Genomic DNA, 15127 nt, shown 5'->3' on the forward strand with positions numbered 1-15127 from the left:
TAAAAACTAATACTTTTTCAGGGGTCCTGACACCAGAAATGAAAAACCTTCCTCTAAGGTAATCAACTTAGACCCTTGTTTTCTAAAGGGACACTCAAGTCAAAATAGTCTTTTATGATTTAGATAGAGCATGCAATTTTAAACAGCTTTTTTTTATTATTATCATCATCATCAGTTTTTCCATGTTCTCTTGGTATCTTTTTTTGAAAATCAGGGAAGTATTTTTAGGAGCCAGCCTATTTCTAGAGCACTATATGGTAGCAGTTTTTTGATAATATAAGTAAATTGAAAACTTTTTTTTTTTTTTAATTGTATATTCTGTCTGAACCAGAAATTTTTTTTTTTTTAGGTTTCATATCCCTTTTAAATAAACTTTAGAGTTTGTTATGGAATTTTTTACAACCATTTTCATTACATTGACTGCAATGATTTTAAAACATTAATACCTGTAAGTTCACACAATGCTTTTACAGGTTCTAATTCTCTGCAGCTGGAGTCAACAAACTGTTCTACTGAATGGGGTATGTGACAGATAAAAGTCTTGCCTCACATTTATCACACTGGGTAGCATTTAAACCTCACAATAATTGTCAGCACTGCGTTGGTGGTGGGTATCAGCTCTGATCTGCCGTGCATATAATTTTACATTGTGTTTTCTCTTTTATAAAATATACATAAAGCAAGCATTTGTTAAAGGGACAGTCTACTCCAAAATGTTTGTTTAAAAAGATAGATAATCCCTTTATTACCCATTCCCCAGTTTTGCATAACCAATACAATTATACTAATATAGTTTTTACCTCTGTGATTACCTTGTATCTAAGCCTCTGCAGACTTTCCCCCTTATCTCAGTACTATTTACAGACTTGCATTTTAGCTAATAAGTGCTGACTCATGAATAACTCCATGGGAGTGAGGACAATGTTATCTATTTGTCACTTGTGAACGAGCAGTGTCTTGCTATGAAAAGCTATAAAAATGCCCTGAGATAAAGGCGGCCTGCAGGGGCTTAGAAACAGGCAGACATTTAGAGGTTAAGTAAATTAATATAACTATGTTGGTTGTGCAAAGCTGGGAAATGGGTAGTAAAGGTGTTATCTATCTTTTTAAACTATAACGATTTTGCAGTAGGCTGTCCCTTTAACTAGGAAGTTAGTATACAATCGTTACAGATGTAAAGCAACGGCATATTTAAGGGCTAGCGACAGAGGTGTAACTAGAAACCACAGGGCAGAGGTGCAAGAATCTAAGGAGGGCCTACCCCCCACCCCCCAAAAAAATGGGAATTTGATATATAATCTTTTTTTTTTTTTTTTAACATTTAACACAGAAAAAAAATTGTGAATCCAATTACGTATGAAAAAGGAGGTACCCTATGCCTACAGTCTGTGAGATGGTCTGACCCCCTATTACTGTATATAGGGACACTGTTTAACCCACCAGTACTGTATATAGTTAGTGACACAGTCTGTAATCTGCCGGTGAGATGGCTGGCCTGACCTTACCCTCCCCAGTACTTCATATAGTGACCACAGTAGTCTGTGACATGGTCCAGCCCCCCGTACTGTATATAGTGGTCTTATATAGTGACACTGTTTACCCCTCCCCCCATGCTGTAGTAACAAGGTCTATAATCTGCTGATTCCACTAGCATACACACACACATAAACATGCATAAATACAGACACACACACACACAAACACCATTGGGTAAAACAGAAACACTAACTCCTGTAATCAGAGACACTAGTGAAGCATCACGTCACACTCACATATCAGTGCAAGCAGCGGCAGGTGAACGGTTTTTATTGGAAAAAAAAGTTGATTTTTTTTTCTGACGCGGCCTCCCCCCCCCCCCCCCCCCTTTTCGGGGAGTTGCGACCTCTGCACCCCCTGGTAGTTCCGCACCTGGCTAGAGAGATTGAAATGTTGCTGTATGTGAACATTTCACCTTAATAAAGTTTGTTCTCTTTTAAGCAGTAGTGCTTTTGCTTTATTTTTGTAAGTCTATAACAATTGGGGAGCATAGACTTTATGAACAAATGAGCACACTGTGCTGTACTTAACTGTTCAATTTGTATACAACGGTTACCTTTTGCACGGTGGCCAGGTTCCTGTTAGTAATGCAAACATTGTAATACCACTGTAAAAGGTAGTGCTTCTGAGGACATAAAGTAAATCATTGTTATTATAGGGACATCAAACACTAAATGCTAGATAGAATAATACATTCAAAGAAAACATTAGTCTGAGAATAACATGTAGATGTATGTTTTAAAGTTTCATTAGCTGTTTAAATATTGACAAAATAAGTGTAAAGTTTTAGTGTCTATAAAACAATGAGAGCTGCCATGTTGTAACTTAGGTTACCTTCTCTGCTGTGACCAATTAGAGACAATTACAAATAGGTCACTAGAGTGTGCAGCCAATGGCTGTTTGGAATATAACAGTGTTCCGCATATCCATTTCTAACAGAAACTGAAAAGCTCAGAATTTCAGAATGGAAGTAGAGTTTTTTATATATATACGATTTAGCATTTTATATTACTTTCTCAAATTGTTTACTGTCCCTTTAATATTATAGCACAGAAGTATGTAAACAACTCCAGCTCACACCTTAGCGCTCAAGCAATATGCAACATGAGTTTTACTGCACGTCCCCATAGAGGTCTATTATGTGAGGGGTTTAGCGGACCTACTCTATCCGTCTTGCAGATGTTAGCGTGTCATAGACTTGAGCATTAAAAAATGACTGAGTGCAAAATTAGAGGCACTATTGATTGCTCTTGCGCGAGGTTAATGCACAATAGAGGTAATATTTTTGCACACCATTTGTAAATTAGGACTATGTGTTTAAACCCTCTCCCCCCACAAAGGAGTTAATCATATGTCCCCCTCAGAAGCTCAACGCAGCCAGTGATTAGCAGAGTATTGCAGATGCTGATTGGTTCACTGGCTATGTCCTGCTCTGGACCACTAATTCTCTGGTACTTTTGGTTAAATAGTAACAAATTCCTGATGCCGTAACTCTCTTAAAGCAAGTTTTGTCTATATTTAACCCAGTTGTAGTAGATCAGACAATAGTCACTTTATATAGTCCTCACATTAATTAAGCAAGCTGCATAATGACCTCCCTTTAACTGGCCAGTTTTGATAAGGTAGTTCTATGTGAGGGTTGGAGTGTATATAAGGAATCGGTAGTCAACCTACTCAACAGAACGTCCTGGTGCAAATATTTTATTGGGCTCCCCGAAGGTAACTCAGTAGTAAACCATAGTTAAAATATACATGCTGCTCTGTATAAGGATTTTTGGTATAAATAGATGGAGCTGCACTAGTAAAAGTTCCCCCTACATTAGGATTGTACACATTTTCCATTTGCCTATGTATAGACTGGCTTCTATGGACCCTCCCAAGACCTTGGGCCCTGGTTCCGCTGCACCAATGGTAGTTTCTCCCCTGTAAGGAATATCATTATTTACATTTAAGTTTTCTTAATGTTCTTTCCAAAGGCCCAAAGCATGGGATAATGTTTCCTCACTAACAGTTTGATACAGACTAACTGCAGCTACAATGTGCTTTTACAGGTTCTGATACTTTTCAGTTGGAGACAACATATGGTTCTGCAGAATGGGGTAGGTGGGAGAAGCTTTTAATTATGTCACTATAATGTACTTGCACTGGGGAAAGGCGGAGGCTGCTATTTACTATACAAATAATGAGTCAAATACCTCAGGCTGATAGACAGCTGGCAGCAACATTAGTGTACGCTGAAGACTTCAGTGGGCTGGATGTCTGTAATATAAGCAGAATTCTACTGGCACATACATTACTACTCTACATGGAACCCTGAATGGCCTTGTGGTCTAACCTATGGTCTTGTTTATAGCACGGTTTTTCTTTTACTTTCTTTTATCTGCTTTTGATATCTTTTATCATTTATTTGTGACACCTAGGCTATAGCATTATTTCTTTCATGTAATTAGCAAGAGTCCATGAGCTAGTGACGTATGGGATATACATTCCTACCAGGAGGGGCAAAGTTTCCCAAACCTTAAAATGCCTATAAATACAACCCTCACCACACCCACAATTCAGTTTTACTAACTTTGCCTCCGATGGAGGTGGTGAAGTAAGTTTGTGCTAGATTCTACGTTGATATGCGCTCCGCAGCAAGTTGGAGCCCGGTTTTCCTCTCAGCGTGCAGTGAATGTCAGAGGGATGTGAGGAGAGTATTGCCTATTTGAATGCAGTGATCTCCTTCTACGGGGTCTATTTCATAGGTTCTCTGTTATCGGTCGTAGAGATTCATCTCTTACCTCCCTTTTCAGATCGACGATATACTCTTATATATACCATTACCTCTGCTGATTCTCGTTTCAGTACTGGTTTGGCTTTCTACAAACATGTAGATGAGTGTCCTGGGGTAAGTAAGTCTTATTTTCTGTGACACTCTAAGCTATGGTTGGGCACTTTGTTTATAAAGTTCTAAATATATGTATTCAAACATTTATTTGCCTTGACTCAGAATGTTCAACTTTCCTTATTTTTCAGACAATCAGTTTCATATTTGGGATAATGCATTTGAATTAATAATTTTTTCTTACCTTTCAAAAATTTGACTCTTTTTTTCCCTGTGGGCTGTTAGGCTCGCGGGGGCTGAAAATGCTTCATTTTATTGCGTCATTCTTGGCGCGGATTTTTTTGGTGCAAAAATTCTTTTCCGTTTCCGGCGTCATACGTGTCGCCGGAAGTTGCGTCATTTTTTGACGTTATTTTGCGCCAAAAATGTCGGCGTTCCGGATGTGGCGTCATTTTTGGCGCCAAAAGCATTTAGGCGCCAAATAATGTGGGCGTCTTGTTTGGCGCTAAAAAAATATGGGCGTCGCTTTTGTCTCCACATTATTTAAGTCTCATTATTTATTGCTTCTGGTTGCTAGAAGCTTGTTCACTGGCATTTTTTTCCCATTCCTGAAACTGTCATTTAAGGATTTTGTTCAATTTTGCTTTATATGTTGTTTTTTCTATTACATATTGCAAGATGTTCCACGTTGCAACTGAGTCAGAAGATACTTTAGGAAAATCACTGCCGGGGCTGGAGCTACCAAGCTAAGTGTATCTGCTATAAATTTTTGGTATCTGTTTCTCCAGCTGTTGTTTGTATTGCATGTCATGACAAACTTATTAATGCAGATAAAATTTCCTTTAGTACTGTTATATTACCTGTTGCTGTTCCGTCAACATCTAAATTTCAGAGTGTTCCTGATAAACATAAGAGATTTTATTTTTTAAATCCATTTAGAAGGCTATGTCTGTTATTTCTCCTTCTAGTTTACATAAGTCCTTTAAAACTTCTCTTTTTTTCAGATGAATTTTTAAATGAACATCATCATTCTGATACTGATAATGGTTCTTCTGGTTCAGAGGTTTCTGTCTCAGAGGTTGATGCTGATAAATCTTTGTATTTGTTCAAGATGGAATTTATTCGTTCTTTATTTTAAAGAAGTATTAATTGCTTTAGATATAGAGGATTCTGGTCCTCTTGATACTGAATCCAAACGTTTAAATAGGGTTTTTAAATCTCCTGTAGTTATTCCAGAAGTGTTTAATCTCCCTGATGTTTTTTCTGAAGTAATTTCCAGGGAATGGAATAATTTGGGTAATTCTTTTACTCCTTCTAAACGTTTAAGCAATTATATCCTGTGCCATCTGACAGATTAGAGTTTTTTGGGACAAAATCCCTAAGGTTTGGGGCTGTCTCTATTCCTGCTAAAATGTACTGCTATTTCTACGGCAGATAGTACTAAATTTAAGGATCCTTTAGATAAGAAAATTGAATCCTTTCTAAGAAAAGTTTACTTATGTTCAGGTAATCTTCTTAGACCTGCTATATTTTTACCGGATGTTGCTGCAGCTTCAACTTTTTGGTTAGAAGTTTTAGCACAACAAGTAACAGATCATAATTTTATAGCATTATTATTATTCTATAACATGCTAATAATTTTATTGGTGATACCATCTTTTGATATCATTAGTGTTGATGTCAGGTATATGTCTCTAGCTATTTTAGCTAGAAAAGCTTTATGGATTAAACTTGGAATGCTGATATGTCTTCTAAGTCAACTTTGTTTTCCCTTTCTGTCCAGGGTAATAATCATTTTTTCGTTCTTTTTTTCATAATAAGGAACAAAAGCCTGATCCTTCATCCTCAGGAGCGGTATCAGTTTGGAAACTTTTTCCAGTTTGGAATATATCCAAGCCTTATAGAAACCTATAGTCAGCTCCTAAGTACCTATGAAGGTGCGGCCCTTTTTTCCAGTTCAGCTGGTATGGGGCAGATTACGTTTTCTTCAAAGGAATTTGGATCAATTCCGTTCTCAATCTCTGGTTTCAGAACATTGTTTCAGAAAGGTACAGAATTGGCTTCAAGTTAAGGCCTCCTGCTAAGAGATTTTTTTCTTTCCCGTGTCCCAGTTAACACAGCAAGGCTCAGCATTTCTGAAATGTGTTTCAGATCTAGAGTTGGCTGGAGTAATTATGCCAGTTCCAGTTCTGGAACAGGGACTAGGGTTTTATTTTATCTCTTCATTGTACCAAAGAAGGTCAATTCCTTCAGACCAGTTCCGGATCTATCAATATTGAATCGTTATGTAAGGATACCAACATTCAAGATGGTTACTGTAGGACTATTCTGCCTTTTGTTTAGTAAGGGCATTATATGTCTACAATAGATTTACAGGATGTGTATCTGCATATTCCGATTCATCCAGATCATTTTTAGTGTCTGAGATTCTCTTTTTAGACAAGCATTACCAGTTTTGTGGCTCTACCGTTTGGCCTAGCCTCAGTTCCAAGAATTTTTTTCAAAGATTCTCGGTGCCCTTCTTTCTGTATTCAGAGAACGGGGTTTTGGTATTTCCTTATTTGGACGATTATCTTGGTATTTGCTCAGTCTTCTCATTCGAAGAATCTCATGCGAATCGATTTGTGTTGTTTCTTCAAGATCATGGTTGGAGGATCAATTTACCAAAAAGTTCATTGATTCCTCAGTCAAGGGTAACCTTTCTGGGTTTCCAGATAGATTCAGTGTCCATGACTCTGTCTTTAACAGACAAAAGACGTCTAAAATTGATTTCAGCTTGTCGAAACCTTCAGTCACAATCATTCCCTTCGGTAACCTTATGCATGGAAATTCTAGGTCTTATGACTGCTGCATCGGACGCGATCCCCTTTGCTCGTTTTCACATGCGACCTCTTCAGCTCTGTATGCTGAATCAATGGTGCAAGGATTACACAAAGATATCTCAATTTATATCTTTAAAAACCGATTGTTTGACACTCTCTAACGTGGTGGACAGATCACCATTGTTTAATTTAGGGGGCTTCTTTTTGTGCTTCCGACCTGGACTGTAATTTCAACAGATACAAGTCTCACAGGTTGGGGAGCTGTGTGGGGATCTCTGACGGCACAAGGAGTTTGGGAATCTCAGGAGGTGAGATTACCGATCAATATTTTGGAACTCCATGCAATTTTCAGAGCTCTTCAGTTTTGGCCTCTTCTGTAGAGAGAATCGTTCATTTGTTTTCAGACAGACAATGTCACAACTGTGGCATACATCAATCATCAAGGAGGGACTCACAGTCCTCTGGCTATGAAAGAAGTATCTCGAATTTTTTTGGTTTGGGCGGAATCCAGCTCCTGTCTAATCTCTGCGGTTTATATCCCAGGTGTAGACAATTGGGAAGCGGATTATCTCAGCCGCCAAATGTTCCATCCGGGCGAATGGTCTCTTCACCCAGAGGTATTTCTTCAGATTGTTCAAATGTGGGAACTTCCAGAAATAGATCTGATGGCGTCTCATCTAAACAAGAAACTTCCCAGATATCTGTCCAGATCCCGGGATCCTCAGGCGGAGGCAGTGGATGCATTTTCACTTCCTTGGAAGTATCATCCTGCCTATATTTTTCCGCCTCTAGTTCTTCTTCCAAGAGTAATCTCCAAGATACTGAAGGAATGCTCGTTTGTTCTGCTGGTAGCTCCGGCATGGCCTCACAGGTTTGGTATGCGGATCTTGTCCGGATGGCCTCTTGCCAACCATGGACTCTTCCGTTAGACCAGACTTTCTGTCGCAAGGTCCTTTTTTCCATCAGGATCTGAAATCCTTAAATTTATAGGTATGGAGATTGAACGCTTGATTCTTGGTCAAAGAGATTTCTCTGACTCTGTGATAAATACTATGTTACAGGCTCGTAAATCTGTATCTAGAGAGATATATTATAGAGTCTGGAAGACTTATATTTTTTGGTGTCTTTCTCATAATTTTTCTTGGCATTCTTTTAGAATGCCGAGAATTTTTTTCAGTTTCTTCAGGATGGTTTAGATAAGGGTTTGTCTGCAAGTTCCTTGAAAGGACAAATCTCTGCTCTTTCTGTTCTTTTTCACAGAAAGATTGCTATTCTTCCTGATATTCATTGTTTTGTACAAGCTTTGGTTCGTATAAAACCTGTCATTAAGTCAATTTCTCCTCCTTGGAGTTTGAATTTGGTTCTGGGAGCTCTTCAAGCTCCTCCCTTTGAACCTATGCATTCATTGGTCATTAAATTACTTTCTTGGGAAGTTTTGTTCCTTTTGGCCATCTCTTCTGCCAGAAGAGTTTCTGAATTATCTGCTCTTTTCTTGTGAGTCTCCTTTTCTGATTTTTCATCAGGATAAGGCGGTGTTGCGAACTTCTTTTGAATTTTTACCTAAAGTTGTGATTTCCAACAACATTAGTAGAGAAATTGTGGTTCCTTCATTATGTCCTAATCTTAAGAATTCTAAGGAGAAAGCATTGCATTCTTTGCATGTTGTTAGAGCTTTGAAATATTATGTTGAAGCTACTAAGTCTTTCCGAAAGACTTCTAGTCTATTTGTTATCTTTTCCGGTTCTAGAAAAGGCCAGAAAGCTTCTGCCATTTCTTTGGCATCTTGGTTGAAATCTTTAATTCATCTTGCCTATGTTGAGTCGGGTAAAACTCCGCCTCAGAGGATTACAGCTCATTCTACCAGGTCAGTTTCTACTTCCTGGGCGTTTAGGAATGAAGCTTCGGTTGATCAGATTTGCAAAGCAGCAACTTGGTCCTCTTTGCATACTTTTTCAATTCTACCTTTTTGATGTATTTTCTTCTTCTGAAGCAATTTTTGGTAGAAAAGTACTTCAGGCAGCGGTTTCAGTCTGAATCTTCTGCTTATGTTTTTTATTAAACTTTATTTTGGGTGTGGATTATTTTCAGCAGGAATTGGCTGTCTTTATTTTATCCCTCCCTCTCTAGTGACTCTTGTGTGGAAAGATCCACATCTTGGGTAATCATTATCCCATACGTCACTAGCTCATGGACTCTTGCTAATTACATGAAAGAAAACATAATTTATGTAAGAACTTACCTGATAAATTCATTTCTTTCATATTAGCAAGAGTCCATGAGGCCCACCCTTTTTGTGGTGGTTATGATTTTTTTGTATAAAGCACAATTATTCCAATTCCTTATTTTATATGCTTTCGCACTTTTTTATCACCCCACTTCTTGGCTATTCGTTAAACTGAATTGTGGGTGTGGTGAGGGGTGTATTTAGAGGCATTTTAAGGTTTGGGAAACTTTGCCCCTCCTGGTAGGAATGTATATCCCATACGTCACTAGCTCATGGACTCTTGCTAATATGAAAGAAATTAATTTATCAGGTAAGTTCTTACATAAATTATGTTTTTATTTTTTTCACAGCACTGGAGCAAATGCACTTTATCAAACTAAAATAATGCCAGGGAATATGTTATTCAGGGTTCCTCCCTAAAGTGTTACCATTGTAAATCAGGGGACTAGGCCATCATTGGTACTACGCATTTTATACAATGCAAGTTCTCTCTGCATATTGGGGTTGGTTGGATTTACAGAAAAACCTTAGTTCACATTTTCATTCTGCTCAATAGTAGAATCCACTCAAAGGTTTCTAAGCCCTGCACATGCACCTGGTGGTGGGTTAAATAACCAGTACTCTTAAAGGGACATTGTACTAACAAGTTCTGTCATCCACATGTAAAAGCTGCATTTAAGAATGTAGTTATGTGTTACTTAAAATTGGAAGCAAAATTATGTTCAAATGTAAAACTAATACACCAGCGTCAGTTGTGCACTTCCTATCATCGATAATTGACTTATTAATACTTCCTACTTTATGCTCAGTGAGCATTAACATGAAAAACCTATTAATCAATGGGCATTAAAACCCAACTTTCATGATTCAGATAGAGCAGGTAATTTTAAACAACTTCTCAATTAACTTTTTATCAATTTTACTTCATTCTCTTGGTGTCCTTTATTGAAGGAGCAGCAATGCACTACTGGTAGCCAGCTGAACACATCGGTAAGCCAATGACTAGTGGCATATATGTGCATCCACCAATCAGCAGCTAGCTCCCAACTTCTGAGCCTACTGAGAACTAAGCAAATTTAAATAACAAAAGTAAATTGGAACGTTATTTAAAATTGTTTGCTCTAACTTAGGGTTATTCAAACTTTTTTTCCCAAGGCCCAGTGCCATGATACCGCATACCTCGGAGACCCTATTTGTATGCTTGGTCTGAACACTTCTGAAGTAATATAGAACAAGATAGCTGCAATTTTTGTCTAAGTGACTAAATGTACTTTATTCCTAATTGTAGTCAAACTTGAAAGTGTTGTAAAAGGTAATAACAAACGCACATACCATACCCTCTTATATAACACACATACCATGCAGACTGTCATATAAGCATACTGTCACCTCACACACTCATATAACACACACCACACACTCTTATATAACACACACACTCATTTAACACACACACCACACACACACTCACCTCACACTCTTATATAACACACACACATAACATGCACACTGTCATATAACCACACTGTCACCTCAAACACTCGTATAACACACACCACACACTCACCTCACTTTCTTATATAACACACACCACACACTCTTATATAACACACACACTCATATAACACGCACACACTCATCTTACACACTCTTATTTAACAGACTCATATAACACACACACTCACCTCACACACTCATATAACACACACCACACACTTGCATATAACACAAATTCTCACATATAACACACACACACGCACCACACCACACACGCACCACACCACACACATAACACACACGCACCACACCACACACACATATAACACACACCACACATACACACCACACACTCTCATATCATATAACACACACACATTCACCTCACACACTCATATAACACACACCACCCATCGTGCATACAACACACACTTATTTAACATGCACACACTATCATACAACACACACACATGCTACATACACTTTCACAAAACATACACTATACACACTGTCATATAATTCACACACTCACATACAACACACACACTCACATACAACACACACACAAGTTGCTACCCAGTAAATATGGTGTTGAGACCCAGTAATGGCTCCCGACCTGTGGTTTGAAGAACCCTGCTCTAGCTGAATATGGGGGGAATTAGGTTTCATCTCCCTTTTTATAGGCATTTTATTATTGTACTATTTCAAAAGTTAATCAGCTCCAGAATCAGCAGTGCACTACTGGGAGCTAGCTTGTACACTACTTGTGATCCAGTGACAAGAAAGCGTCAAACGTGTGTAGCCACCTCTCACCAGCTAGTTCCCAGTAGTGCATTTCTGCTGCTGAGCATACGTACATATGCTTTTCAACAAAGGATACCCAGATTGCAAAGTAAATTTGATAATAGACATGGATTTAAAATGGTCTTAAAACTGCATGCTCTTTCATGATTCAGATAGTTTAATGTTAACACTGTGACTATCTGCCTAAAAGCATTAGTTAGGAATTGCACAACTGATACAACTGTATTAGTTTCAGTTTTTACCTTACATTTTTGTTCATGGGGAAAAAATGAACATGTTTAGATGATGTTCTTCTACTGTCATTTTTTTTTTATAGATGTCAGAAATTATTAATTATTAAATAATGTTGAGTACTTCATCATTTACAGTGAGAAATGTATTTTCATTACTGTTGTGTACTAACAAGTAAAACTAAATGTTAAATCTTAGTTGTGTGAATTGTTAGAAGAGTCTATTAGGGAACTGCATATTAGTTGTGCCTGTCTTTGCCAAGTTTAAAGGGACACTCAGGTTAAATTAAATGTTCATGATTCAGATACAGCCTGTAATTTTAAACAACTTTCCAATTTACTTCCATTAAAAAAAATGTTCACAGTCTTTTATATTTACACTTTTTGAGTCACCAGATCCTACTGAGCATGTTCAAGAATTCACAGACTATACGTATATGCATTTGTGATTGGCTGATTGCTATCACATGGTACAAGGGGAGTGGAAATATACATAACTTTGAAATTTGTTATAGAAAAAACTACTACTCATTTGAAGTTCAGACTAAGTGCTATTGCATTGTCTTGTTATCTTGCATTTGTTGATTATGCAAATCTAATGTGTTGACTGGTCCTTTAACTGTAGTTCCCGTATGCTTTTTACAGGTTCTAACCAATTAAAGCCAGAGCCAAGAAATGGTTCTGAAGAGCAGGGTAGGTGATGTTCACACCAGTGGTTTTCTGGGGGTAGAGACAACTTCCGTTCTGTGTTCTAGCAAATAAGAATGTGTTTATTATTCTCAGAGTTGCACTGGTGTGTTTGTTTTATTGAATCACCAATTGTCTCTTTGTTTTTAGGTGCAATAACTGTTCCCCTTCACAGTTGCCAGTAGAATGTTGGCATGTGCTAGATGGTCACATTACTTGTTATACTGATATGCACAATGGGATGAGAAGGCAACTGCAAAATGTATATTTTGCTTTCATTTTAACTCAGTCATACTAATGACCTTGTTTCATCCTAGTGGAAGAAGACACAGAAGAGAGTTCCAGATCAGGACGTGAATCTGTCTCTACTTCTAGTGACCAGCCCTCTCACTCGTTGGAGAGGCAGGTGAATGGCCAGGAGAAAGGTGACCGGAGAAAAGACAAAAGTGGAAAGGAAAAGAAAAAAGACAGAGACAGAGATAAAGATAAAAACAAGACAAAGAAAGGAGTGCTGAAAGGTCTCGGAGACATGTTCAGGTAGGCGCTTATGATTTGGTGGGATGCAGTATTTGTCAGTAAATGTCGGTGAAGTATCAGAAAGATGGAGGGTGAAGGAAGTCTGCACACACTGCATATGTTTGTAGCTGCTTCATGTGGACTTATTTGCTCTAAAAGCTTAGCTACGTTACCATCATTATCTAGCTGGTTGCCAATATGTACCATGGGAAGCTTCTATTGTGTTGGGAGCAGATGCTGTGTCCTTCATGCTCACATTCTCTGCCACCCGACATGATCTGTTCTATCTTACACGAATAATATCAAAATATGTTGGAAGAAGTTACAAAGCACCTAGTGATATGTGGGAACAAAACATACCGATTGAAAATAGTTTTACTACATTATCTGATTTGGTTTTAAAACCACTATAATTATCACTTTTTCAAGCTCTAGTGAAGGCCCTAAAGTAGAACAGTGGCAGGCATTTCAACACAATTGTGACAACTCTGCTTAACCATTATATTTTTTTTATAGGAGAGTTTCAAGCTTTTAAAATACTGGGACAAATTGGACGTGTTTTTTTTTTTGGGGGGGGGGGGCAACTACTTGTTAGTGTTGCTGTTTTAGTAGTTTATCTTTATAACCAAATTTCAAATCTTGAGTAGACAACTACCATGAAATAAAGTTCCAAAGGAAAAAGCAAGTACATTAAAAAACTTGAACTTTTTAGGTTTATTTATTTTTTATTATTATTTTATTTTTTTCTAATTAAGCTTGTATTAACGTACAAACAATAATCGTAGGAAATGTGACTAGACATAGCTTTTCAGTAAATGACGTCTGTTGTTCCTGTGAGAGTAAATCTTTTTATTAGATTCATTGTTGCTCTCAAGATATGCCAAATTTATAAAATAGACTAATGTGCTTTGTGCTGGAATGCTATCTTGTTGATCCATTACAATCCATTACTGGCTGCAGCAACGGACTTTCCCCTGTACGAATACTGCTACTAAATGTTTGCACTACATCAACTACTGTCAGCAAGAGACACTTAGTGATAGCTCTTTGTGGTCATCATTAAGAATTGATTTCAACCTTTTCCCACTAGTAGTATTATACATATACCTACATAACTAAAATCCAGACATTGTCCTTAGTTTTCTTTTTAATAAAGTTTTGATTATTATAATCCTCAGCTATATTTTTCTATATTGAATTTGAGTAGTCACAATGCATTTCTGTATGTTTGCTGTTGCATTTTGGGTACACATTGAGCTTTCTTACCCACTTTGGCATTTTACAGGTTGTGTTTATTGGTCTCTCTGTTATCTGACTTCGGGATAAAAGTTGGAGTTACCAGGTATATATTGTGTTCGCTGTGACATCATGGTGTGCAAAGCTCTGTTAAAGGGACACTGAACCCAATTTTTTTTCTTTCGTGATTCAGATAGAGCATGACATTTTAAGCAACTTTCTAATTTACTCCTATTATCACATGTTATTTATTCTCTTGGTATCTTTATTTGAAATGCAAGAATGTAAGTTTAGATGCCGGCCCATTTTTGGTGAACAACCTGGGTTGTCCTTGTTGATTGGTGGATAAATTAATCTACAAATAAAAAACTGCTGTCCATAGTTCTGAATAAAAAAAAGCTTAGATGCCTTCTTTTTCAAATAAAGATAGCAATAGAACGAAGAAAAATAATAGGATAATAGGAGTAAATTAGAAAGTTGCTTAAAATTGCATGCTCTATCTGGTTCACTGTCCCTTTAATACAGTGCATCTAGGCAACAGCACCATCCACCCTCAAGGCAGAGAGTAAACGGTAATTAAGTCACAGGAAGTTTCCTAGACAGAAGCTGTTTGCTCCTTACCATGTGACTAATAATGCATTTGTGTTGTCCTCGCCAACTAGTGCTGTCCATTGCAGTATTACATGAAGTATATCACGTTGATAAATATTTTATTTTGTTTGTTTTGGTGGGTTTATATATTCATTCC

General features: G+C 37.5%; 1 protein-coding gene across 5 annotated transcripts in view; it reads left to right on the top strand.

The window, feature by feature from the left end:
- The window catches only part of PARD3 (par-3 family cell polarity regulator), a 1150653-nt gene that overhangs the window by 804664 nt on the left and 330862 nt on the right, over nucleotides 1-15127 (top strand). For 3 of the 5 annotated variants that reach the window (XM_053713850.1, XM_053713851.1, XM_053713852.1), the window contains exon 20: nucleotides 12945-13164. In XM_053713850.1, the coding sequence (XP_053569825.1) occupies nucleotides 12945-13164 (220 nt within the window). Of the gene's footprint in view, nucleotides 1-12944; nucleotides 13165-14428; nucleotides 14486-15127 lie in introns of all 5 variants that reach the window. The other 2 variants (XM_053713848.1, XM_053713849.1) reach the window with 1 other exon arrangement.

Source organism: Bombina bombina, chromosome 5 (genome assembly GCF_027579735.1).
Source record: "Bombina bombina isolate aBomBom1 chromosome 5, aBomBom1.pri, whole genome shotgun sequence".
Lineage (NCBI taxonomy): Eukaryota > Metazoa > Chordata > Amphibia > Anura > Bombinatoridae > Bombina > Bombina bombina.